Source organism: Trachinotus anak, unplaced genomic scaffold (genome assembly GCF_046630095.1).
Source record: "Trachinotus anak isolate AG129_WGS33_773 ecotype Australia unplaced genomic scaffold, CSIRO_AGI_Tana_v1 ptg000014l, whole genome shotgun sequence".
Taxonomy (NCBI): Eukaryota; Metazoa; Chordata; class Actinopteri; order Carangiformes; family Carangidae; genus Trachinotus; species Trachinotus anak.
In genome coordinates, this window is record NW_027273865.1 from 9,947,634 (window position 1) to 9,972,813 (window position 25,180).

At 37.9% G+C, this 25,180-nt stretch overlaps 3 protein-coding genes across 3 annotated transcripts; all 3 read left to right on the plus strand.

Annotated features, from left to right (window-relative positions):
* The first annotated feature begins 589 nt into the window (after positions 1 to 589).
* LOC139632221 (odorant receptor 131-2-like) lies at positions 590 to 2,104 on the plus strand. Its single transcript, XM_071497042.1, has one exon. It carries the CDS (start codon positions 1,015 to 1,017, stop codon positions 1,933 to 1,935), a length of 921 nt encoding a protein of 306 aa, XP_071353143.1. The 5' UTR covers positions 590 to 1,014; the 3' UTR covers positions 1,936 to 2,104.
* Positions 2,105 to 8,962: 6,858 nt separating this feature from the next.
* On the plus strand, positions 8,963 to 9,807 carry LOC139632316 (odorant receptor 131-2-like). Its single transcript, XM_071497191.1, has one exon. The coding sequence runs from the start codon at positions 9,127 to 9,129 to the stop codon at positions 9,721 to 9,723; it is 597 nt and encodes a 198-aa protein (XP_071353292.1). The 5' UTR covers positions 8,963 to 9,126; the 3' UTR covers positions 9,724 to 9,807.
* Positions 9,808 to 23,729: 13,922 nt separating this feature from the next.
* On the plus strand, positions 23,730 to 24,647 carry LOC139632416 (odorant receptor 131-2-like). The gene has a single exon (XM_071497334.1). The coding sequence runs from the start codon at positions 23,730 to 23,732 to the stop codon at positions 24,645 to 24,647; it is 918 nt and encodes a 305-aa protein (XP_071353435.1).
* Positions 24,648 to 25,180: the final 533 nt, after the last annotated feature.

Here is a 25,180-nt window from a genome sequence, read left to right on the forward strand (position 1 = left end):
ACTTAATCAGACAACAGAGCCACAGCTCAGCTTCACTTCCACATATACACCCCTTGAACTTATTACACTTTTCTCTCCTGTACAAACACTGTGTGAGAACGCAAACAAGCAGGCTGCTAAAATGATTGCACAGGAAAATAAATACAAGTGGACAGACTTTAATGTAGGAGGATTTTATATTTGTTTTGGACTGCTTATATACGTATATGGCCATGGTAAAACTGGACAGCATTGCAGATTACTGGAGGAGGAATCACCTCTTTTCTTTGCCACGTCCAGTACAGATCAAGTCACAGGACAGGTACAGAACGTTGTCCCTGAACATTCATCTCAGCAACACTGATGAGGATCTACAAAATGTCCAAAACAAGGGCACAGTCAACCACTACAAACTCTTCAGTGTAAAGCCTCTCATGGACACCATCAAGAGTGCGAGCATGGCAACCATGGGCCTTTCTCCACTGCGTCTCTCTCTTATGTTGACTGCATTCCAGAGCTCAGAAAAAAAAAAATTACGTAATTTAGTTTGAGACATGTGTAGCATACTAAAGCCACATTTTAAAAACTGGACTTCAACTTTTCAGCATTTGGGCCAAATTATCTCTTTACCACAGTGCTCAGGGGCCTCAGTCTATACAAAGCACCTGTGACACTTGGGTATTGTGTTATAGGCAAGTACCTACAAAAGGTGAAATTATGAAATTAAAATCAAGAAAATAGCCTTAGACCTCAGAGGGTTAAATGACATCAGCCAGTGAGAGGGACGAGCTAAGTGGTGATGACAGCACTGAGGTGAGCAAAGTTTCATCTTGTGTTATTTTTGGATGCTGTAGTCTTTAAAGTCATCATGCACAGCCCTTTGTCAGAAGGCTGCACAGCGCTCAGCAGAAGACCTTAGTCTCTAAACAACATGGAGGGTGTGGTAAACTGCTTTCTTTAACACAGCATCTGAGCAATTCAGATGCCTTGTGGCTCAAACTAGTGTGTATTTGCATTGAAAACATATGAAGATATATGGCTGCTAACAACTCACTGGCTGGTGATGATTTCTTGCTTCTAACGATCCAGTTCATTGTTCTGCAGGTGCTGGTGATGATTTTTCTTTTCATCAACTTGTTGCTCATCATAACCTTTTTTAAAAAGGAGTATTTCTACACAACTGCTCGCTACATCTTATTTGCTCTTACATTACTGTCGGATAGTTTTTTGTTGTTTGTGACTGATATCCTTCTCATCTTCACCCATTTTTATATTACCATTCAAGTTTGGATATGTGTCATTATCTTTGTGGCAGTACTTCTGTATATTACAGTCACACCAGTTACTTTGGCAGCAATGACCCTGGAGCGTTATGTGGCCATTTGCATGCCCCTGCGCCATGGAGAGCTGAGCTCCATGCGCAATACTATGAACTGTATCCTCATCATTCATGGCATCAGCTCCCTGCCCTGCATTCTTATTCTCTCCACATTCTTTGGATCAGCATCACTTAGTTTTTACAAACAATATCAATTCTGTTCAGTGGAGTTGTTTATGATTTACATATGGCAGCATAATCTGAGGTCAGCTGTATATCAATTCCAGTTTTTGATTATGTGCATCATCATTGTTTTCTCCTATGTTAAAATAATGAAAGTGGCCAAAGCTGCATCAGGAGAGGATAAAAAGTCATCAAGGAAAGGGCTCAGAACAGTGGTTCTTCATGGTTTTCAGCTGCTGCTCTGTCTCATCCAGCTGTGGTGCCCATTCATAGAAGTTGCTTTGCTTCAGATTAATTTAAGTTTATTTGAAATTGCCAGGTACTTAAATTTCTTACTGTTTTATCTTGCACCAAGATGCTTGAGTCCTCTCATTTATGGCCTCAGAGATGAGGTTTTTTTTCAAGCACTGAAATACTATGCCTCCTTTGGCTTGTATAAAAGAAATATTATTTGACTACAGTTAATTATATTCTTTGTACATTCTATATTTTTCTATGACAACTGTGGATGTTGAACTGGCCTTAATGGGCTGGTGGTCACAGATAATCAGTCAGCGGGCCTCTGGGTTTTTTTTTCCCCAGAAAACCACAGTATCAGTGATGATGGATCAGAGTCAGGTCCTACATGACATTGTTATGAATAATTATAATTACTTAGGTTTTTATACATAGTTAAGCACAGGTATGCACAGGTTGTTGAGTCCATATGTGCATGTTTGTGAACATTGTCTATGTACACCGCAGTCAAACATCTTCAAGAAGGAATGTAATTGAGCTGGAGAGACTGAGGGTTGTTGGTGTGGGCTTTTGTATTTTTAAGGCAGAATGTTTCTCTCCTCCATATTATAAATAGTTAGTCTTGAGAAATCACATGTTGTAAATTTGTTTCCTCTGCAGTCAGTGAGTCTTTGCACCAGAAGTCCCACACTGGCTGAGACAATGGAAAATACACACACACACACACACACACTGAAGCACTGAAATACTATGCCACAAATAAATATAATGTGACAAATTCAATTAACAGCTAATAACATTCTGTGTCCATTCTTTATATTTCTATGACTGTGGATGTTGAATTGGTCTTCATGCTCACAGATTATAAGTCAGCAGGCCTCCAGGTTTCTTTCCACAAAACCACAGTAACAGATCAGCATCAGGTCCTACATCACACTGTAATGATTAATGGTAATCAGTGAGATGCTTGGCAAATATTTATACAAGCACAGTAATGGCTTAATATGGAAAATGCAGCATGTAATTATATGCTGTAGTTTGCTTTACTGTGATCATGTTGAGTCCATATTGCTCATTTGATTTATAAACTGGATAATGTTACTGTCAACCCTACATAAAGAGGCTGTAGGTGAGTTTGGTGAGGTCTTACCTGAGATAGGAGACTTTGTATGTAAAAATAGGACTGTGGATTTCTATCATTATGTGTGTGTCTATTCTAGGAGCGTTAATTTTGCTGTAGTTATTTTTCATATAATTGTATTGTATCACAGATAATCAAAATGTTGTTTTTCAGTCTCAGGTCTTAGTTCATGTCTTATGGCCACTGAGTGACTGAATTTGTTTTGTTTTTTTTTGCCATGTGTGTGTGTATATATACTGTACATGTATATTTTAAATATATTATATGAGTTACTTGAAGTGAAAAGAGTGAACTAGTTTTGATGGCTATTACCTTAATGTATGTGTGAGTATATTTCTATTCAAGGCAAAGTTAATACAAAATGTCATAGCTGCGCCGATGAAAACCAAATCACGTGGTACTTTGTACCAATGTAACTTGTAATCAGTGCTTGTCAAAAGTGATTGCATATATTTCACTCATTGGTCATAAAAAAAATGAAGGTTCACAAATAATATCCTTGAAATTATTTTTCATTTGAGACTGTTAGGCATGAGTAAACTGTTCAGAGTGAATCACACTTCAACTCCTGACCACAGGAAGGTCTCCCAAACCAAATTTTCATCCAGAAGACGCAGTTTAGTAAATATAAGATGGATTGTGTGTTTAAATCTGTACGTCAATTTAACCAGCATTCTGGTTTGCTGACAGCAAATGGGGCAGCTTCTTATATGGTTTTGTTAAAATAAATCAAAGTAAAACTGTTTTAAAAACTAGATTTTGACTGACCACCAGGGATATCCCGCTGTTTGAGGAGAATTTGGGGCCACTACAATTTACCTTACAATTAATACAATTAAAAAGGAAGACATTTCTCAAACCAAGTGTTGTAGTGTAATCTGTAGGACACCAATGAAATGTGTAGTGAGTTTGGTGACACTGCACTCTATCATAGTGAGGTTATTGAATATTTTTGTAATGTCTCTTTTCGGTGTTGCACTTTGTAGACGGTCCCTGCGCTGCACCAATGTTATTGGTGTGGCTCCGAGGATGGCTCGTTTTGATGAAAGTTAGGTTGTAGCTCGTTGTCTATCTTACTATGGTTGAAAATATGCGTGTTTTGTGTTTTAACAACGTTTCACTTAAGAGTTATTGATCCCGGAAATTCGAATCTGCCAATATCTTTCCAACTGTACCGCAGTCTGGCCGACTGATGTGACATCCCACTTTACACTGGCCCAGTGATATGGCAGCCAACCAGACTTTGTCATGACTAGAATAAAGATTTGTTGTAGCGGCTTTTGGCTTAAGAGGATCTTTCTGTTAGACCACTTGGTAATCATTCACCAATCACCATAAGGGGACACACTATAAAAAGTGGGTCACTCTCGTGTGCTCTTCCGTTCCTGCTGAGAGCACGCGCCTCGTTTCCGGCGCACCTTGCTTCCGCTTTGCCGCAGGTAGGAGAGAATCTCCATTATTGTTTGCAATTTGGCATGTCCTTGTTGCGAGGCTGCTTATATTGGTTGCTTATGACTTTATAGATCTCCTGGCTGTTGCTTCCTGTGTGCTGAGCAGTGACCTTTCTGCTGATCGCCGCTGGTAGGTTCCTCCCCAGTTTCATTGTGCCGCAAACTTCCTGCCGGTGGCATTTTACAAACAGTTTGGCTTCAGGTAATGACTGGGGTATCAGACTAGCGCCTGCAGATTCCCTTGTCTTCCTGCGGGTGAGAGCTCACGCTGCTGTCGTGGCGCACACAGCAAGGACGCTGCTGCTTTGCCTCTGGCTGTTTTCCTCTTAGTAGTTTGGCCTGTAATCGTTTAATGTTTTTTTGTGTTTATTTTAACCTGGGCCCATTTTAAGTGTGAATGGTAAGAAATGTGATCGTGAGCAGGATTCTATTTGTGGTGTTCTGATTTATTTGTAATTTTGTATCTACGTTTCAGCCTGGTTGTTTATTTTTCTTTCTGTTTGTATTATTTGTGATTTATTATTTGTTCCAGTAATACAGCTGCCATCCAAGCAGCCTTATTCAGGTATGGTTTATGTTGTGTGAGTGCAGTCACACAGCTGTTTATTAACAAATAGTTTTGTGTAGTTGATTTTGTTATACATATGATTTGTAAGGTGGGATTACCCTTTCATTTCACTTTAATTTGTATATCGTTATATATGGTTTAAGTGCTGATTTATTAATTGAGTTGACTCTTTAGCACTAGTTTCTTTTCTTTAGTTTATTTTCCTTTTTTTTTCCCTTGGTTACACCACTGGCAGGAGGCCATTTTGAGAGCTGCTGATAACCAGTGTCAAGGTTTCAGCATTCGGCCACTGAATGGTTTATATTTTAGGTTAGAAGTTGTAATCCCCTAATTATGTTTTGTTTGTTTTAGGAGCTGGTCACCTGTGGTGGTGGGGCCCTCTTTTTGCAGTCTCCCGGTATTGACTTCACTTGTGTGGGTGTGTATGCACGTGTGCTTTCGGGTGACTTCTCCTGGGATCCTTCTTCCGTGGACCTACCCTGCCACTAATAAGCCCCTAAGCTCCAGTTGCTTTCAGTTACCCTGCAGCTGAGTGAATTGTGTTTTAATGATCATCCTTACGTTACTAAATTGTTAATAAATATTATTGATGGATGGAACCATGTCTCTGGCCTCCTGAGTATAATGAACCTGTATGCCTTTTTGAAATATCTGGTATCAATTGAGGGTTCGCAATTCCTTGGGTGAAATTCCCAGGGTGACGTTGTCGGATTACAGTATTTGTTATGTATAAAACCTAGAGGTGTGTGTCCTCCTCCCCCTCGCGTCGCCACATAGAGAGACCACTGAGTGTTAAAGCATGAGAGATTTAGAGGTGTCTGTGTTTCTGCCTGACAAGTGGGTTACATTAGCTTTGCTATGTTTTACAGAGCCAGTAGGTCAGTATTGCGTTGTCCTGTTCACTAGTATTTGAGTTGCGCATCCAGTAACATGAAATTACTTGCCCACAGATGGTCGTATTACTTTGTAGTTTGCCAACATGTTAGTGTAATGTTAGCCACAGTAGCAGGAGAGTTGTGAGTATAGGTAACTGTCATTCTTTCAGCATGTTTCAGCTCTGCAGCAGCAACTGTAAGAGTTTCCTGTCTTAGTGTTTACTCTGTGTCATGGTATTTGTCTGTACAGTGTGCAAAAGATTTCATAGCTAAAGACTCATGCATAGCTTGAAATGCTATGCCAGGTAACGTTAAACTTCCTTGTTTGCCGAGACCTATAGTCCTCTTGTCTGCACCTGTAGTTTTTTCAGCTTTCAGCTATGAGAAGGAGTATCCACCTCCACACCCATTAAAATGGTTTGGATTCCACCGCTGTGTGGCTGTTTTGGCGATGTACGTCAATGAATTTGGAGGGTGGAGCATCTGAAGGAGCACTGAAAGGAGGGGCATAATTGTTTTGCTCTACTTTTAACCAAATATTAAAATGATGGATTTTTAAACTGTTTTCTACTGAACAGTTTCATATTTAATGTAACTGCATTACTGAAACTTTGATTGTACTAAAACACGTGAGAAATTAGTGGGAATATCTGCATTTCAATCTGTTGGTAGCAAATATGAACAGCCAGGGTTTTTAAAAAAAAAAAAAAAAAAAAAAAAAAAAAAAAAAAAATTTACTGTGACTGTCATTTCATAGTCTCATAAATCAACATGAACATTTTAAAATCAAGAATCAGTTTGGGGTGCAACAGTTTGCAAAAAATTCAGGGTTCAGTTACAAAATTACGGTTTTTGGTGCAGTTTGGTACTTTCTGCTGCATTGCCAATTTCAATATGTTTTTCATTTATTTGGCAAAAGAGTAAAAAATTAACAATTTGCTTTAAAGAAATTTTGGCTAAGAACATAAAGAATATAAACCCCTATTCATTGTAAAGACTTAATTAAAAGGAAATGTTTTCTAATCAGTGCAAACACAAAATGAAGTTATTTTTGTATAAAAATTGTCAAAGGCCATAAACGTGAAGTGCAGCATAAACCAAACACAAGGTTGCACATCTCTCACTGTAAATGCCACCGATGCTTTACTTGCTGAATTTGCCATCTCTTAATCTTCATGGAGATAGTGTTTTAGAGAGTTGCTTTCCTACTCGACCCTCTTCTCCTTGTGCTGCCAATGGACACACTGAAATGATGTCTTAAGTCAAGCCATCTTACCATCTGAAATGCAGAACATGAGTCTGCCTATTGATTTGGATTCTGAAAGATTCTCAATTTCAATTCTTTGAGGGGCACGGTCAAAATAGGGGACATGCTTATTTCACAGAAATAACTTATTTTCCATAAAAAAAAAAAAAAATATTTTAAAAAACTTTGACAAAAAAAACATTCATATTCTGTTTGAAAGCATGACAACAGCCTAAAAACCAACTTATAAACAGCTAGTTGGAATGTCTAAACTGCATTGGCCAAGGTTTTTGCCATGTTAGTTGTATGTCCTACCTTGCACAAAATAAATATAATAAGCCACGTACTGCACTGGTATACTCAACATGTCCTGGTACTGAAACTGAAATTAGTGCCAGTGAAAGGAATCAATAAGCAGAATCGAAAGTAAAGTTTCTTAATCACTCCTTTGGAATCATAAGATTGGAACTGGTTCTAATTTGAAACCTCAATGCCTTACTGATGACAACTGTCCAGTGTGCCTGCCACCGTTGAGGCATTACTGTTGAAGTTCCTATTGTGCGTATCGCAGGATAGGGACAAACGACTGTAGCAGGTCTTGCTGCCACCGTGAGTCCCCCCAGTACAAACACTGACCAGACAATTCGCTCAAACAATATCGTTTATTGCGATGACTGCACACACACACTGCCTGTGTGTGTGGCAGTCATTTGTGGCTCAGCAAGTGGCTACGTTTAAGGGAAGAGTGTGATTCGATAACAAGCAACAGCTGATCACTCAACTCACCTGCCACTGGTCTCATAAGGAACCTTCACACCTCTCTCGCTCTCCTGTGTGGTGGGGCCACATCCTCAGTAGGAAATCAACACATTTTCAGCTCTGCCAAAAACCTCCCTTGTCACTGATTGAGATTTTCAATGAAAGGATCTCAAGGCAGAGTTGCTGCCCAAGTGAAGGAGTCCATGTATTATGAGGTCTACAGTTAAAGAGTGATGGTAAAATGGAGTATCAACACGTGGATTGATGCAACCTCAGCAGTAATGTGGACATTGTGCTTAACTCTTGTATTAAAGAGGGAGTTAAACCCGAAGGCAAAGGTCTTGATTTAATGATCCATGTTCCAACCCTCACCTATGGCCATAGGTTTTGGGTTTGTGGATACATGTGAACTCGGTAAAGTGGCTGGGCTCAGCCATAGACATACAGCAGGGTAAGGAACTTAAAGGTCCTTGGTGTCAAAAGAAGCCTGTTGGGGGGGGTATCAGAATCAGTTTTATTGCCAAGTATGTTTTCACATACGAGGAATTTTTTCTGGTGATTGGTGCAATTGAGGATCAGGGGGATCAGCAACAGTGGGGCTCTCTAGCCTTGTTGATGAGGCTAATAGCAGATGGGAAGAAGCTGTTTTTGTGGCGAGAGGTTTTGGTCCTGAAGGACCGCAGCCTGTTGAGGGGGTTTGTGCATCTGATTGAATGACATCAGACAAAGAGGAGGACGAGTTAAGTGGCAATAACAGCACTGAGGTGAAGTTTCATTTTGTGTTATTTTTGGATACTGTACTCTTTAAAGTCATCATGCACAGCCCCTTGTCACAAGGCTGCACAGAGCTCAGCAGAAGACGTGAACAACATGGAGGGTGTGGTAAAGTTCTGTCTTTAACACAGCATCTGAGCAATTCAGATGGACTTTGATAATTTTGCACATTCTGATTTTGTATTGACAGACATTTTTACATAATGACACTTAACCAGATTGTTGGCAGTGCCTCAAACAAGTTTGTGTTTGCTTAGAAAATATATGAAGATATATGGCTGCTAACAACTCACTGGCTGGTGATGATTTCTTCCTGCGAAAGGTTAAGTTTGTTATTCTGCAGGTGCTGGTGATGATTTTTATTTTCATCAACTTTTTGCTCGTCATAACCTTTTTTAAAAAGGAATATTTCTACACAACTGCTCGCTACATCTTATTTGCTCTTACATTACTGTCGGATATTTTTTTGTTATTTTTGTCTGATGTCCTTCTCATCTTCATCCACTTTCGTATTACCATTCAAGTTTGGATATGCCTCACTCTGTATGTTGTGGTAACTTTGTATCTAACACTCACACCAGTTACTTTGGCAGCAATGACCCTGGAGCGTTATGTGGCCATTTGCATGCCCCTGCGCCATGGAGAGCTGAGTTCCATGCGCAATACTATGAACTGTATCCTCATCATTCATGGCATCAGCTCTCTGCCCTGCATTCTTTTTCTCTCCACCTTCATTGTATCAGCATCACTTAGCTTTTACAAACAATATCAATTATGCTCAGTGGAAGTGTTTATGATTTACATATGGCAGCAACATCTTTGGTCAGCCATATATCAATTCCAGTTTTTGATTATGTTCATCATCATCGTTTTTTCCTATATAAAAATAATGAAAGTAGCCAAAGCTGCATCAGAAGGGGATAAACAGTCAACAACTAAAGGGCTCAAAACAGTGGCTCTTCATGGTTTTCAGCTGCTGCTGTGTCTCCTGCAGCTGTGGTGCCCATTCATAGAAGCTGCTATGCTTCAGATTGATTTAGTTTTATATGAAAACATCAAGTATTTTGACTATATATTGTTTTATCTAACACCAAGATGTCTGAGTCCTATCATTTATGGCCTCAGGGATGAAGTTTTTTTTCATGCACTGAAATACTACGCCTCCTTTGGCTTGCTTAAAAGAAATATTTGACAAATTAGATCAACAGTTAATCGCATTCTGTGTCCATTCTATATTTCTCTGTGACAACTGTGGATGTTGAACTGGGCTAAATGAGCTGGTGGTCACAGATAATGAGCCAGTGGGCCTGTGGGGTTTTGGTAATGGTTATCAGTGAGATGCTCGAAAGCCATCAGTCATGAAGTTTTTATACATAGTGGATCACAGTTGTGGCTTAAGATGGAAATTGTGAAATTTAATTTAATTCTTCAGAAAGCCTCACTGTGTCCAAGTTGTTGAGTCCATATAGCTTATTAGATTTATACGCTGGATAATGTTACTGTAACTTTGTCCATGTACACTGCAGTCAAATATCTTCAAGAAGGAATTTAATTGAGCTGGAGGGACTAAGGGTTTTTGGTATTGGCTTTTGTATTTTCAAGGCAGAATGATTCTTTGTTTCATAGTATGAATAATTAGCTTAGAAAAATCACATGCTGTCACATTTGTTTCCTCTGCAGATAAGTTTGATCAGTCACTGTTTGTGCCAGAATCCCTTGTACTAGATTCAGTAATTATTTCATATATTGTTTATACCCTTATTATGGTTAATACATTTGCAGTACATCATGAAAATGGAAGCTAAATATATTGCCCGTCATGACCACATGATGACTTTTGTTGTTTTGTTTTATTTTTTTATTTTTTGTTCTAAATAAGAATGTGTTCTTTATGTCTTGCCTGGTAAAATAAAAAATACAAAAGGCAACAACATCTGGTATCCTATAAATCACAATTAGATCATGAAAATGGCTCAAGCTGCTTCAGAAGGGTATAAAAATTGACCATGTAAGGATTCCAGAACAGTGGTTCTTCATGGTTTCCAGCTGCTGCTCTGTCTCATCCAGCTGTGGTGCCCATTCACAGAAGCTGCTATGCTTCAGATTACTTATACTGTGGAGCACATTCAAGGAAGCCACAGCACTTCAGTGTAATTTCAATTAATTTCTGAATATTCTTGAATTTCAGGTACTTAAACTACAAAATGTTTAATTATCAGGCATGACAAGTTTTTTTTTTTTTTTTTTTTTTGTGAGTTGAAAAGCTGTACCATATTTGCCTTGTGTATAGCAATTAATAAATTTCACAGATAAGCTTAACTAAATATTACAATTATGGGAACAAACACTGTACCTCTAATGCTGAAATTTTAATTCTATTAAAACATTTTAGGAATTACATAGCATCTCTGCAATTGAGTAAATATGCGCCATGTTTTAGAAATATTTGACCGTCATCTCATAGTCTCAATGTGCAAAATAATAAATTTAAGACACAATATAAGATAAAGAATCATTTTGTGTTATTGAATCATTGTTTATTTGAGTTAACAAGTTTTTTCAATATCTTTGCTTCTCTGCATGCCACAGTCACATCAGGAGAGAAAAAAAGTCAACTAAACAGTGTTTCTTCATGCTTTCATCCAGGTGTGGTTCCTGTTCATAGAAACTGTTGTACTTCAAAGTAATTTCAGGTTAGTTGGCAATGTTGAGGAATAGTGAACAACATGTAATGAAACTAGTATTTTAACTGCATTTTGTAGCTAAGTACAAACATTTTCTCGTCATAAAAGAAAAGGAATTATTTCTTTGTTTTTATTTCACCCTTGCTTTCATCCTTGCCGCTGTGAAGGCATGCCCAGCACTGATTTGTCAGGCGGCCACCACCACCACACTTGACTTTTGTGTAGTGCATGTGCAAACACTAAGGGCATTGCTCAGTGCTCACACAGCATCAACCTCCCAGATGTTAGCTTGAGGAAATAACTGTTTTGTTTATGTATGACCTGTGAACAAGTTGGTTCTTGTATTATAATTCGTTATAATTTTGTATCACACGTGTATTCATGTTGCAAAATAATTTGAACTACTTTTTCTAAGTAACTTTAATTACTACAGTGGTCTCATGAAAAGTGTCTCCTCTCTGTAACACTACATTCTCTGATAACATCCTGCTTTACCTCCACTTTGCGCTACGCCAAGTGCTGTTAATATTGAGCGGTAACTTCCATAAGCCATCAGCATCCTGATGTCCCCTGTGGGATTGTGGGGTAGCAGAGGGCGTGTTTTATTGTCTGCTCTGCCTGCAGCTATGAGAAAGATGGCTTTCTTGTCCACAGCGATAGCAGTGTCTACATGTGTCACTGACCTAAGCTTATCTGCATACTTGGCAAACTCTATCACCATGCAGCTGGTGCCTGTACTTGGACTTTACTGTGCTGCTTCTAATGTTTCATTTAACATTTTCTGCACGTTGAGAACATCAGCCTTGAGGCATTTAATAAGCTTAGTTGTCTCTGGATCAGAATTGACTCTACCCTTGTTTTTTCTTTGTGGGGACATAATGTGGGGATAATGTCAGCTCCTGATTCTGTCCAGCTCTTCATGCCTGAGATTTGTAGTTGGGTGTCAGCCTTTGTGATGTTGGTTCTTGTTCTAGGAGGTTGCTGTTGTACGCTATAAATCAATTATTTTTTTCGCCATACTAAAACAGTAGCTTACACAGGAAATTGTACTGTGCATTGGGAACTGCTATTATAGAGTGGCAAAGAAGAATAGAGAAAATGTCCAGAATCCACCAGACAGAGAAGGCAGGATGACCATCAATGACCAGAGGGGATCAAGGGGGTTTGGCCAGTGGCCACAGAGGGCTGGAGCAGAAAGGCTTGAGCAATGGGACATGAAAGTTGGGGTGTATCTTGAGGGAGGCAGGAAGTTTCAGCTTAACAACAGATGGATTTATGATCTTTATAATTTCACAGAGACCAATGTAACAAGGTGCCAACTTACAGGATTCCACTTGTACAGGCAGATCTCGAGAGGATAGTCACAGTCTCTGACCAGGCTGGTAGACGGGGCAGGGGAGCGATGATGGTTGCAAGGCAAATGAACTGCATTCATATAGCGCATTTCTAGTCTTAACAACCACTCAAAGCACTTTACACTTCAAGTCACGTTCACCCAGTCACACACACATTTATACAGCGCTTGCTATATACACAGTGCATCTCTATCACACACATACACTGATGACACATTGGGCACAATTTGGGGTTAAGTTACTTGCACATGCGGACAACACACACAATATCCAGAGGAATCCATGGAGCTTTAACACATGGAGTACAAAGAGTTGAGCAGTCTTTGAGGCATCATTGTAGCATTTACACCTATCAACAAATATGATATAATTGTGAAAAGATGGACTGTATTACAATAAATGTAAAAAAAGTTATTCCTATGCCACAGATTTGTTATCAATGTTCAAAGCCTCCTGTGCTGAGGTGGCTGCACAGACTTGATGCAGTCCATCAGGCATAAGCCCTTTAAAGACGTGGAGTTTATCAGACTTTATCAAGCTCTTAAAGGGTTAATTAATGATCCTCATGGGCCTTAGTGACGCTTGCAGCCACTCCTGTCTTGTGAATTTTCTTTGATTGCTTTTACCCCTGTGAGGGGAAAAAATTTTTATCAAGTAATCTGACTAAAAGTGAATTATTTTTTCTTTGTCAGCAGAAGAGATGCTTGACTTATTGAAAATTATTTGTTACTCTCTAGTTCCACTTCCAAACTCTCAATGATATTAGAATTATATTGTTTTAATGAAACATGCTTAGCAACACAAAACAAATATCATATATGTATTTAGACTTAAACTATTCCAGCTTTGCCAATACTTGGCTAAACAAATATACACATGCCTTATAAATTAAACATGAACCTTACAAGCCCTTTTTTTCTCAGTGAAAGAAAAATGTTATTTTTCTATAGAAACGCAGTACCTGTTTCACCACTTGAGTAAACACAATTTTTCTAAATGCTCTGCACAGAAACAGTAAAACTAAATTCTGTAGTTTTATTATTGTAATTTTCTGATCAAAAATACAGCCTGATAAATTAATTAATCATGACTAGCAATAGTAAGTGATTTAATGTTTTTTGTATATTTTCAATCCATGGGCTTTCGATCATATTTAGTGAACTTTATTAGTGAAATTTTGATTCATATCAAAAATTAGTGACAATCTCTGCTATTCAATCTGTTGGTAGTATATATGAACAATCATGTTTTAAAAATGTTTTAGTATGACGCATTTCATAGTCTCACATAACAACATGTACAATTTAAGACACAATTTACATTTATAATCTGTAACTGTAACAGCAATTCTCAAACCTAAATAAATACCATTTTAATATCATTTTAATCTTGGTAGTTGTCCTTTTCATTTGGTGGCCTGCCAGTGATGTCCTATCCCCTCCTCTCATGTGTTTTGGTTGCATGCCAGAAGCTTCAACAATATATTTTTACCAGATGAAAGATTTTGTTCACTGGACATTTGGATCATAAAATATCAGAGAAAAAAGCCAGGCAAACAGTAGTAGTGGTGTGCGGATCGATACTGAAATATTGATACTGCCAATTCCAAATGTTTCTGTTCAAAGATCACTTCTCACATGACATGATCAATTCCTTAACTCAACAATATGGGCTAAATGTGTCTATTATCATCAACAGGGACACAATAAAAAGTAACAGCACTATCACCGGGATCCAGTCTAAATAATACCTGGTTGATAGGAACTCCTTCTCCTTCTGCCTGTCATAGTCATATGAACTACAGCTCTATAAATACATGAGCCACTGAACAGAGTGTTGACATTGATGATGGCTGAATGCAAACAAAGTCGTGTGTGGAACTTCTTGAGTTCTGAGAACAACAACGAAGCAGTTTGTGATGTGTGTGGGAAGACTGTGAGCTGCTTCAGATGCTGATAGGTCAATTTCTAACTTTCAACTTCGAAGCTTCTTGGTCTGAAGGACATCTTCTTTTGATCTTTTGAAAGTGCTAAATGACACACTGTGTGTATTTGTCTTTATTATTAAAGAAAAAGAAAGCGTAGTCTGATGTTTTATTTGAAATGGTTATAGCCTAAATATAATTTCCCTTCTCTGAACATGTTAAGCTTTTGTACAAAGTATCGGTATTGTATCGGTATAGGTGATACCCGCCTTTGTATCACTTGGTATTGGATTGGAAAGGAAATCAGTGGGATTGCACATCACTAAATAGTAGGCACCTCAGCTCCCATGAGACATCCTGTGTCTGCCGAAAAATCAATGGAGGATCTATGATTTCTAAAATGAAACTGCTTTGTTTGTTGTCTCTACCAATTTTAATCTCCTGGTCAATTTTGTAATGGAGAATACACCTCTGCAGATAATTTGGCTGTAGGTAAAAACCTCCTGAATGTCTGACACTGAAGGAATCTAAACCAAGAGAATCTTATGGCAATGGTGGTAAAGACAACAACTACCATGATCCCAAGCTATTTCATGACATCAACAAACACCGTCATTCAGCTGTTTTTTTTCAGTTATTTGGCAAAGAAGTAAAAAAATCAACAACGATGAGCTTGAACAAAATTTTGTTTTGGAATACACTACTTCATTGTCTTCAAGGCTTTTTTTCCCCAATAACTTTATTTAAAGGTTTTTTTCTGTGCATGCCTCATAACTTATTTCATGAGCCAAACATTACATACATGCTGTGAATTGCAAATTAGATGACATTAGTCAGTGAAGGGGATGAGTTAAGTGGCAATGACAGCACTAAGGTGATCAAAGTTCATGTTGTGTTATTTTTGGATGCTGTACTCTTTAAAGTCATCATCATGCATGGCCCTTTCTCAGAAGGCTGCACAGAGCTCAGCAGAAGACATGTGAAAGAGGGTGTGGTAAAGTTCTGTCTTTAACACAGTATCTGAGCAGTTCAGATGAACTTTGATAATTTTGCACATTCTGATTTTGTATTGACAGACATTTTACATAATTACACTTAAGTGCATTTTTGGCAGTGCCTCAAACAAGTTTGTGTTTGCTTAGAAAATATAAGAAGATATATGGCTGCTAACAACTCACTGGCTGGTCATGATTTCTTCCTGCGAAAGGTTAAGTTCGTTATTCTACAGGTGCTGACGATGATATTTCTCTGCATCAACTTTTTGCTCGTCATAACCTTTTTTAAAAAGGAATATTTCTACACAACAGCTCGTTACATCTTATTTGCTCTTACATTACTGTCGGATAGTTTTTTGTTATTTATGTCTGATGTCCTTCTCATCCTCTTCCATTTTCGCATTAACGTTCAAGTTTGGATATGCCTCACTCTGTATGTTGTGGTAACTTTGTATCTAACACTCACACCCATTACTTTGGCAGCAATGACCCTGGAGCGTTATGTGGCCATTTGCATGCCCCTGCGCCATGGAGAGCTGAGTTCCATGCGCAATACTATGAACTGTATCCTCATCATCCATGGCCTCAGCTCTCTGCCCTGCATTCTTATTCTCTCCATCTGTATTGTATCAATATCACTTAGCTTTTACAAACAGTATCAGTTATGTTCATTGGAGATGTTTTTTGTTTACATATGGCAGCATAATCTGAGGTCAGCTGCATATCAGTTCCAGTTTTTGATTATGTCCATCATCATTGTTTTCTCCTATGTTAAAATAATGAAAGTGGCCAAAGCTGCATCAGAAGGGGATAAAAAGTCAACAACTAAAGGGCTCAAAACAGTGGCTCTTCATGGTTTTCAGCTGCTGCTGTGTCTCCTGCAGCAGTGGTGCCCATTCATAGAAGCTGCTATGCTTCAGATTGATTTTAGTTTATATGAAAATATCAGGTACTTTAACTACATAATGTTTTATCTAACACCAAGATGTCTGAGTCCTCTCGTTTATGGCCTCAGGGATGAAGTTTTTTTTCATGCACTGAAATACTACGCCTCCTTTGGCTTGCTTAAAAGAAATATTTGACAAATTAGATCAACAGTTAATCACATTCTGTGTCCATTCTATATTTTTCTATGACAACTGTGGATGTTGAACCGGGCTTAATGAGCTGGTGCGTCTGGGTTTTTTTTTTTCTCCACAAAACCACAGTAACAGTAATTATAGATCAGTATCAGGTCCTACATAACATTGTAATAAGTAATGGTAATCAGTGAGGTGCTCGAAAGCCATCAGTCATGAAGTTTTTATACATAGTGGATCACAGTTGTGGCTTAAGATGGAAATTGTGAAATTTAATTTAATTCTTCAGAAGGCCTCACTGTGTTCAAATTGTTGAGTCCATCTTGCTTATTAGATTTATACGCTGGATAATGTTACTGTAACTTTGTCCATGTACACTGCATTTAATTGAGCTGGAGGGATTGAGGGTTGTTGGTGTTGGCGTTTGTATTTTTAAGATTGATTTTTAAGAAGAATGATTCTTTGTTTCATGGTATAAAAAGTTAGCTTTGAAAAATCACATGCTGTCACATTTGTTTCCTCTGCAGATAAGTCTGATGAGTCTGTGTATGTGTCAGAATCCCTTGCTCTCGAAACATTTATTATTTTATATATTGTATTGTTAATAGCTTAGTTATGGTTAATACATTTGCAAACATTAAAAAGAAGTGTAGTGTACCTCATGAAAATGGAAGCTTATTATATTGCCCTTCATGACCACATGAAATCTGATTTGATATGCACATTCATAAAAGCTACAGCACTTCAGTGTAATTTCAGTTAATTTCAGGTCATTCATAATTTCAGGAACTTAAACTACAAAATGTTTAATCATCAGACATGAAAAGTTTTTTGTGAGCTGAAAACTCTTATGTGTATAAAAACTAATACATTTTAACATTAAGCTTAACTAATTATTAAAATGATGGGAATAAACAGTGTAACTTCATTGCTGAAATTCTATTAAAACAGTTCTGAAATTACATGTCTGCAATTCAGTAAGAGTTTTAAAAATATTTTAGTGTGACTGTCATTTAATTGTCTCATTGTGCAAAATGATCAATTGAAGCCACAGTTTCAGATAAAGAATAATTTTTGTGCTATTGAATTATTGTTTATTTGAGTTATCAAAAATGTTTCAATATCTTTGCTTCTCTGCATGCCACAGTCAGATCAGGAGAGAAAAAATGTCAACTAAACAGTGTTTCTTCATGCTCTCCAGCTACTGCTTTGTCTCATCCAGGTGTGGTTCCTGTTCATAGAAACTGTTGTACTTCAAATTAATTTCAGTTTAGTTGGCCAGGTTGAGGAATAGTGAACAACATGTTATTAAACTAGTTTTTTAACTGCATTTTGTACAAACATTTTCTTTTCATAAAAGAAAATGAATTATTTTTTTGTTTTTAATTTATGTTTGCTTTCATCCTTGCCACTGTGAAGGCCAGGTGGCCACCACTACCACACTTTGACCTTTGTATAGTGCATGTGCAAACACTAAGAGCCTTGCTCAGTGCTCACACAGCATCAACATCATCATGGATAAATCTTCCTGATGTCAGAATGAGGAAATATCCACTTGGACACACTGCAGCAGTGATTGAATACAAAAGCAAAATGGACATTCCTTGTATTTTCCCATGAATAGTGGAGTATTCTTTTTTTTTTAATTTATTTTTTAAGTATGACCTGTGAACAAGTTGACACTTTTTGTGTTATAGTTTGTTGTCATTTTGTATGACATGTGTATTAACAAAGCAAAATAGCTTGAACCACTTTTTCTGAGTAACTTTAGTTACTCTAGATTTCTCCCTAAGGTAGCTTTGCTGTAGTTCAACGTCTTCCGGTGTAAAGTAATTGGTAGCTTGCAAAGCTGTGCTTTCAAAGAAGCTTACACTGAAGTTACCTGCAACCGTCTTCCTGTATGAAGTGAGCCCAGGTTATCAATGCAAGCAGCTTATTATGAACCATTTTTATCTTATTGTTGGGCAACCTCTTGCTCTTTCAACATCCATTACCAACTTGCCGTGGTTTTCACTACAGTTAAAATAACTATTACATTATACTTGTTTTCAGTGCTTACATATACATTTATAATTTCCTGTTCTACTCATTATTACTTAACACAATTCAAAAACAAAATCAATGTGTGGTTGTCAAGGCTGTTGGTAGCCTGTGAGGCATGCATCATAACCCCCTGAGAACCAGCAAAAAATGTGTCTTCCAATTACTTTTTTGTGTGATTTCCCACCTGTTTGGACTTTAACAACATCTTACAAATTAGATTTTTGTTTTAAATTTCTCAGCATGTCCACTATAGTGGACCACAGGACCACTTTAGTGTGAAGAGACACCCAAACTTAGAAGATAAGAAATTGACCAGATTATGGCTGTAGAGTGATATCAAACCAAAAAAGAATTAAAATGATTAAAAGACAAAATTCTTTATTGTTCTGGATTGTTACACTTGCTTGTTGCTTGAGAAAATGGTAATATATTGAGTGTGTTTATTGGAACAGTGAACTATGGAACTGCAGTAGAACACAAGTATTTATTATTATTATTTATTGTTGGGTCTTGACAGTGAGGAAGCCAAGGTCGCATAGGAGTGAATCTGTAATGATGGGGGAAGAACACCAATAAATGAAAGGTTAAAACTGGAATATTATTTAAACACATCACTCATCTATTTGTATTAACATTATAATATGTAATTTTTCCACATTAAAATGTCTAAACATGACTAGACCTATGTTATATATTTTTTTGAGTTACGTACTTACCTTATCCCAAATATTTCTAGGTGGTTCTCTATTCGTAGAAATAGTGATATTTATCATGCTAACACTCACCTGTCAATGATGTCATATCCCCTATGTGCATGTATCAGCGTTGTCAGAAGCTCAAACTGACTTTTATCCTGTTTTAAGCCACATTTTAAGATACACCTTGGTTGTTTTCAACAATATATTTTAACCGGATGAGGCCATCGGACGTTTGGTTTTACGCTATCACAGAAAACAGCCAGGCAAATGGCAGCTTAGGTTCCATCCACTCATGGATGTCTACGCATCAACTGTTTTATTTGTTGTGTCTTTTAAATCCTTGGTCCATTTGTTATGGAGAGGAGGACACCTTTGCTGACTGGCTGCCGGTAAGAACCAGTAAGAGTGACAAAGAGAAGGGGGTTGACATACAGTAAAGAGCCCCGGCCGGTTATTATCTGCTTGATGGATTAGAATGTATCTGGTGTGCTTGTAAAAACAACCTGAACGACGAGTTCAAAATTATCAAAGAAACAAAGGCAAGGAGTCTCAGTTTCCAGCCGTTTCAAGACATCATGTCCGCCAAGAAGTGTTGGCGAATTATTGTGTTTCTACCAGTTTTAATCCCCTAGTCTATTTGATATGGAGGGGAGATGATTCAGCTGCCGGTGAAAAACTCCTGAATGAGTGGTTCATAAGTTAGCACTTTGATTAGCAGTTTTAGCTCCCAACTCTTCCCTGATGTACTATGTCCTCCATCCTTCTTTTAGTGCTTTTAACTGTTATAATCACCAGGTCTGTTTATTTTGGAGTGGAGGAGTCCCCTGTAGACAATTTGGCCTTTCGGTAAAAACCTCCTGAATGACTTGCACTAAAGAAATTGAGACCGGGAGAAACTTAACATTATTTTATAATGTCTCACGACACTGTCTTTTGTTATGGCTTGGATTGAGAGACCCCTAGCAGCAGAACTTACATACTGTGCATGAAAGTGTGAGTTAGTCTGCTAAAAAGGTGAATGACTCCATCTCCTCTGCCAGACGAGTTTGCCTTTCTGTTCTGAGTGATGTCATCACATGTACATAGAGCACCCACACAGACACAGGCCAGAAGGTGATTGTGTGTTTTTAAAACTTATGTCAGGGCTCACTCTTTCATCTCTAGCTCCATTTAACAGCATGGTGCTCAACGGGTGACAGATGTGTTCACCATGTCTGTGTAAGAAGTTACAGCACAGAAAATAGTAATAATGATAATAATAATAATAATAATAATAATAATAATAATATTACACTTGCTTATAGCCTTGTTTACAGAGTAGGCATGCAGCAGCTAAACCCATCATTGCTACTGGTCCCTGGTCCTCTTCTGTGACATAGATGTGTTGGCAATGTTATTATTTTAATGTTTTTTTGAACATTTTCAGAACATTTTAACAATACCATGATATATGTATAATAATATTGTGATATTGCTGCAACTGAGTCTGACTCTGCAACCACTGACTGGAGTACAAAATGACTATGTCATGACACAGTGACTACGTTGTGATATTAATCACAGAAAAAAATCTGTTTCAACGAAGTGTTAAAGTGTTAAAATCAATCATCGATTTAAAATATTTATTTATTATTTATTCATTATTGCCACTAATCATGACAGCCCTACACTGAACTACAGACATTTAACAGTGTAGCATCCTAGAATAGTAAATCATCTGATTTACCACAATTTGCCCTCACCAGTGGCTGGGGATGTATTGCGAACTGATTCTTTGGTAACAAGTCGATGCCAACATTTGTCTGCCACTGTAGGGATGGTTTGGTGAACTGCTTCACATAAATCATGATCATAGCAGCACAGAAAAACGTTTAACTTTTGTAATTTTGTTCAAAAAGTAATTTTTTATACACATTTAATAATGACAAACTAACATTCGGCAGAACAGCAGAAAGTTATATATTTATTTGGAAAAGTGATGGCAGATAACAATTCATTGGTTGGTGGTGAGTTCTCTCTGCGGCAGATCAATGACTGGGTCGTTATCGTACAGATCCTGGTGATGATTTTTGTTTTCATCGACTTGCTGCTCATCACAACCTTTTAACCATGTGTGGTGGATACAAATGGAATGGTCCAGACCTGAATGCTTGACCCCTACAGTGAGGGGATCCAGTGGCTCTGTCATGGTATAGAGGGCATTTTTGGGGTATGGTCTGGGTCCACTTTTTCCCTAAGTGGGAAGAGTCAATAGTTGCTATGATCAATCATAGTAAATGGCAGATAACAATTCACTGGTTGTTGCTGAGTCCTTGCAGGTGCAGATCAAAGACCAGATTGTTACTGTGCAGATCCTGGTAATGATTTTCCTCTGCATAAACTTGCTGCTCATCACAACCTTTTTTAAAAAGGAGGGCTACTACACGACTGCTCGCTACATCTTATTTGCTGTTACTCCACTGTCTGATAGCTTACTATTGTTCATGTCGAATATCCTGCTCATCTTGTGCTTTTATCAATTTACCATGTAAGTTTGGTTGTGTATCATTATCTCTGTTGCAGTACTTCTGTATCTTACAGCCAAACCAGTTACTCTGGCAGCAATGACCCTGGAGTGCCATGTGGCCATTTGTGTGCCCCTCATCATTCATGGCCTCAGCTTTGTGCCCTGCATTATTATTTTCTCCACCTTCTTTGCATCAGCACCTCTTAGCTTTCACAAACAATATCACTTATGTTCATTGGAAATGTTTTTATTGTCTATATGGCAGCAACATCTTAGGTCAGCTGTAAAATCCTCCAATACTGCAATGAATGCATCAGGGTGCTGGGTCCGTACTCTCGCGACAATCTTGTGAATGATGTCACAGGCTCTGCTCTCAGTTGAATGTAAACAACAATGGCAACGATGTGAGAGAACTCCCTTGGTACGTAGTAAGGTCTAAGGTCCATGCGAGTCAAAGGGGGTTTAATGACAGTAGAGAAACAATGGTAAATTAAAAATAAAATAAAATGTTCTTTCTATTGATCACCCAAAATTGTTTGTGATTTCAGTAGATAACTAACCATAACATGGCAAAAAAAGGGAGTTAAGTTATGCACACTGTCCATGCGCTAGCTGCAAACATTTATCATGCTATCTCCAATTCACATGCATTCTCATGCAGTACACCTGGACAAGACGCCGGTCAGTGAATAGAACTCTTCTTCTCTTACCTCGACAACCTTCATTGTGCTCACCAGGTCCACCCACTGGTGCATAAAGCCCTCTCTTCCCAACGCTGTTTGAAATAGTTCTACTATTCCTATCACAATAACAACACATGTCTGCACAAATGCACACATACCACACCAAAATATTAATCTTCTCCAAATTCAGATCAAAGCATCAACTTTAGTTCGCAACAAAAATACACAATTAATCTCTTCAATGTGAGTTTTCTATCCATTGGAACTTTTATTTTGAACAATTTTAATTTGTCTACAAACTTAGATTTTGACTAGACTTGACACCTTTTCTTCCATTGAAGTTCTTGCTTTTAAAATTGGTGGTCCCCACTGGACCATACTTGCTATATTTATTTTTGAACTAGTCTTGTTCTTAGTTAATTAAACTGATTTCTCTTTCTGTCATCATAAGAGATGATACTTCAATTAGAAATTAATTACACTGCTCTTAATCACGTGAACAAGTTATCGGCCTGGAGAATTATTCAGAATTAAGGGCTCTGAAATTTTGCCCTAGCCCAGACTACATCTCTCTCTTTAAGTAGACAAGATAATTCAGGTGAAAACCAGGGATGGCATTGTCCTGTCACCCCTAATTTAAAGAAGTGGGCATGTCATTTGTAATGCCATTAAACTCTTCAAAAAGTAATTCTTATCGAACTCATCATCAATTAGACTTATCCTGTCCCACTCAAAGAGACACAGATCATGATATAAAGCTTTAGCTTTTTTGGCAAGAGTGTTTCAAAACATGTCTAAATAGAAGACAAGCAGAGGCCTTTATTTTTTGTCACAACTTGATGATGATGAATAATTTTGGAAAAAACAGGACTTGCAAATAATTTTAATTACACTGCAGCACTGCTATCCAACTGTGAACAGGCAATGAGGGAGACAACAGTTGTAAGTGGCAATGACGACACTGGTGTTATTTTTGGACGTTCTAGTCTTTAAAGTCATCATCATGCATGGCCCTTTCTCAGAAGGCTGCACAGAGCTCAGCAGAAGACATGTGAAAGAGGGTGTGGTAAAGTTCTGTCTTTAACACAGTATCTGAGCAGTTCAGATGAACTTTGACAATTTTGCACATTCTGATTTTTTATTGACAGATATTTTACATAATTACACTTAAGTGCATTTTTGGCAGTGCCTCAAACAAGTTTGTGTTTGCTTAGAAAATATAAGAAGATATATGGCTGCTAACAACTCACTGGCTGGTGATGATTTCTTCCTGCGAAAGGTTAAGTTCGTTATTCTACAGGTGCTGATGATGATATTTCTCTGCATCAACTTTTTGCTCATCATAACCTTTTTTCAAAAGGAATATTTCTACACAACTGCTCGCTACATCTTATTTGCTCTTACATTACTGTCGGATAGTTGTACGTTATTTATGTCTGATGTCCTTCTCATCCTCTTCCATTTTCGCATTAACATTCAAGATTGGATATGCCTCACTCTGTATGTTGTGGTAACTTTGTATCTAACACTCACACCCATTACTTTGGCAGCAATGACCCTGGAGCGTTATGTGGCCATTTGCATGCCCCTGCGCCATGGAGAGCTGAGTTCCATGCGCAATACTATGAACTGTATCCTCATCATCCATGGCATCAGCTCTCTGCCCTGCATTCTTGTTCTCTCCATCTGTATTGTATCAATATCACTTGGCTTTTACAAACAGTATCAGTTATGTTCATTGGAGATGTTTTTTGTTTACATATGGCAGCAGACTCTTTGGTCAGCTGTATATCAGTTCCAGTTTTTGATTATGTCCATCATCATTGTTTTCTCCTATATAAAAATAATGAAAGTGGCCAAAGCTGCATCAGAAGGGGATAAACAGTCAACAACTAAAGGGCTCAGAACAGTGGTTCTTCATGGTTTTCAGCTGCTGCTCTGTCTCATCCAGCTGTGGTGCCCATTCATAGAAGCTGCTATGCTTCAGATTGATTATAGTTTATATGAAAATATCAGGTACTTTGACTACATAATGTTTTATCTTGCACCAAGATGTCTGAGTCCTCTCATTTATGGCCTCAGGGATGAAGTTTTTTTTCATGCACTGAAATACTACGCCTCCTTTGGCTTGCTTAAAAGAAATATTTGACAAATTAGATCAACAGTTAATCACATTCTGTGTCCATTCTATATTTTTCTATGACAACTGTGGATGTTGAACTGGGCTTAATGAGCTGGTGCCTCTGGGGTTTTTTTTCTGATTATAGATCAGTATCAGGTCCTACATAACATTGTAATAAGTAATGGTTATCAGTGAGATGCTCGAAAGCCATCAGTCATTAACTTTTTATACATAGTGGGTCACAGTTGTGGCTTAAGATGGAAATTGTGAAATTTAATTTAATTCTTCAGAAAGCCTCACTGTGTTCAAGTTGTTGAGTCCATCTTGCTTATTAGATTTATACGCTGGATAATGTAACTTTGTCCATGTACACTGCATTTAATTGAGCTGGAGGGATTGAGGGTTGTTGGTGTTGGCTTTTGTATTTTTAAGATTGATTTTTAAGAAGAATGATTCTTTGTTTCATGGTATAAAAAGTTAGCTTTGAAAAATCACATGCTGTCACATTTGTTTCCTCTGCAGATAAGTCTGATGAGTCTGTGTATGTGTCAGAATCCCTT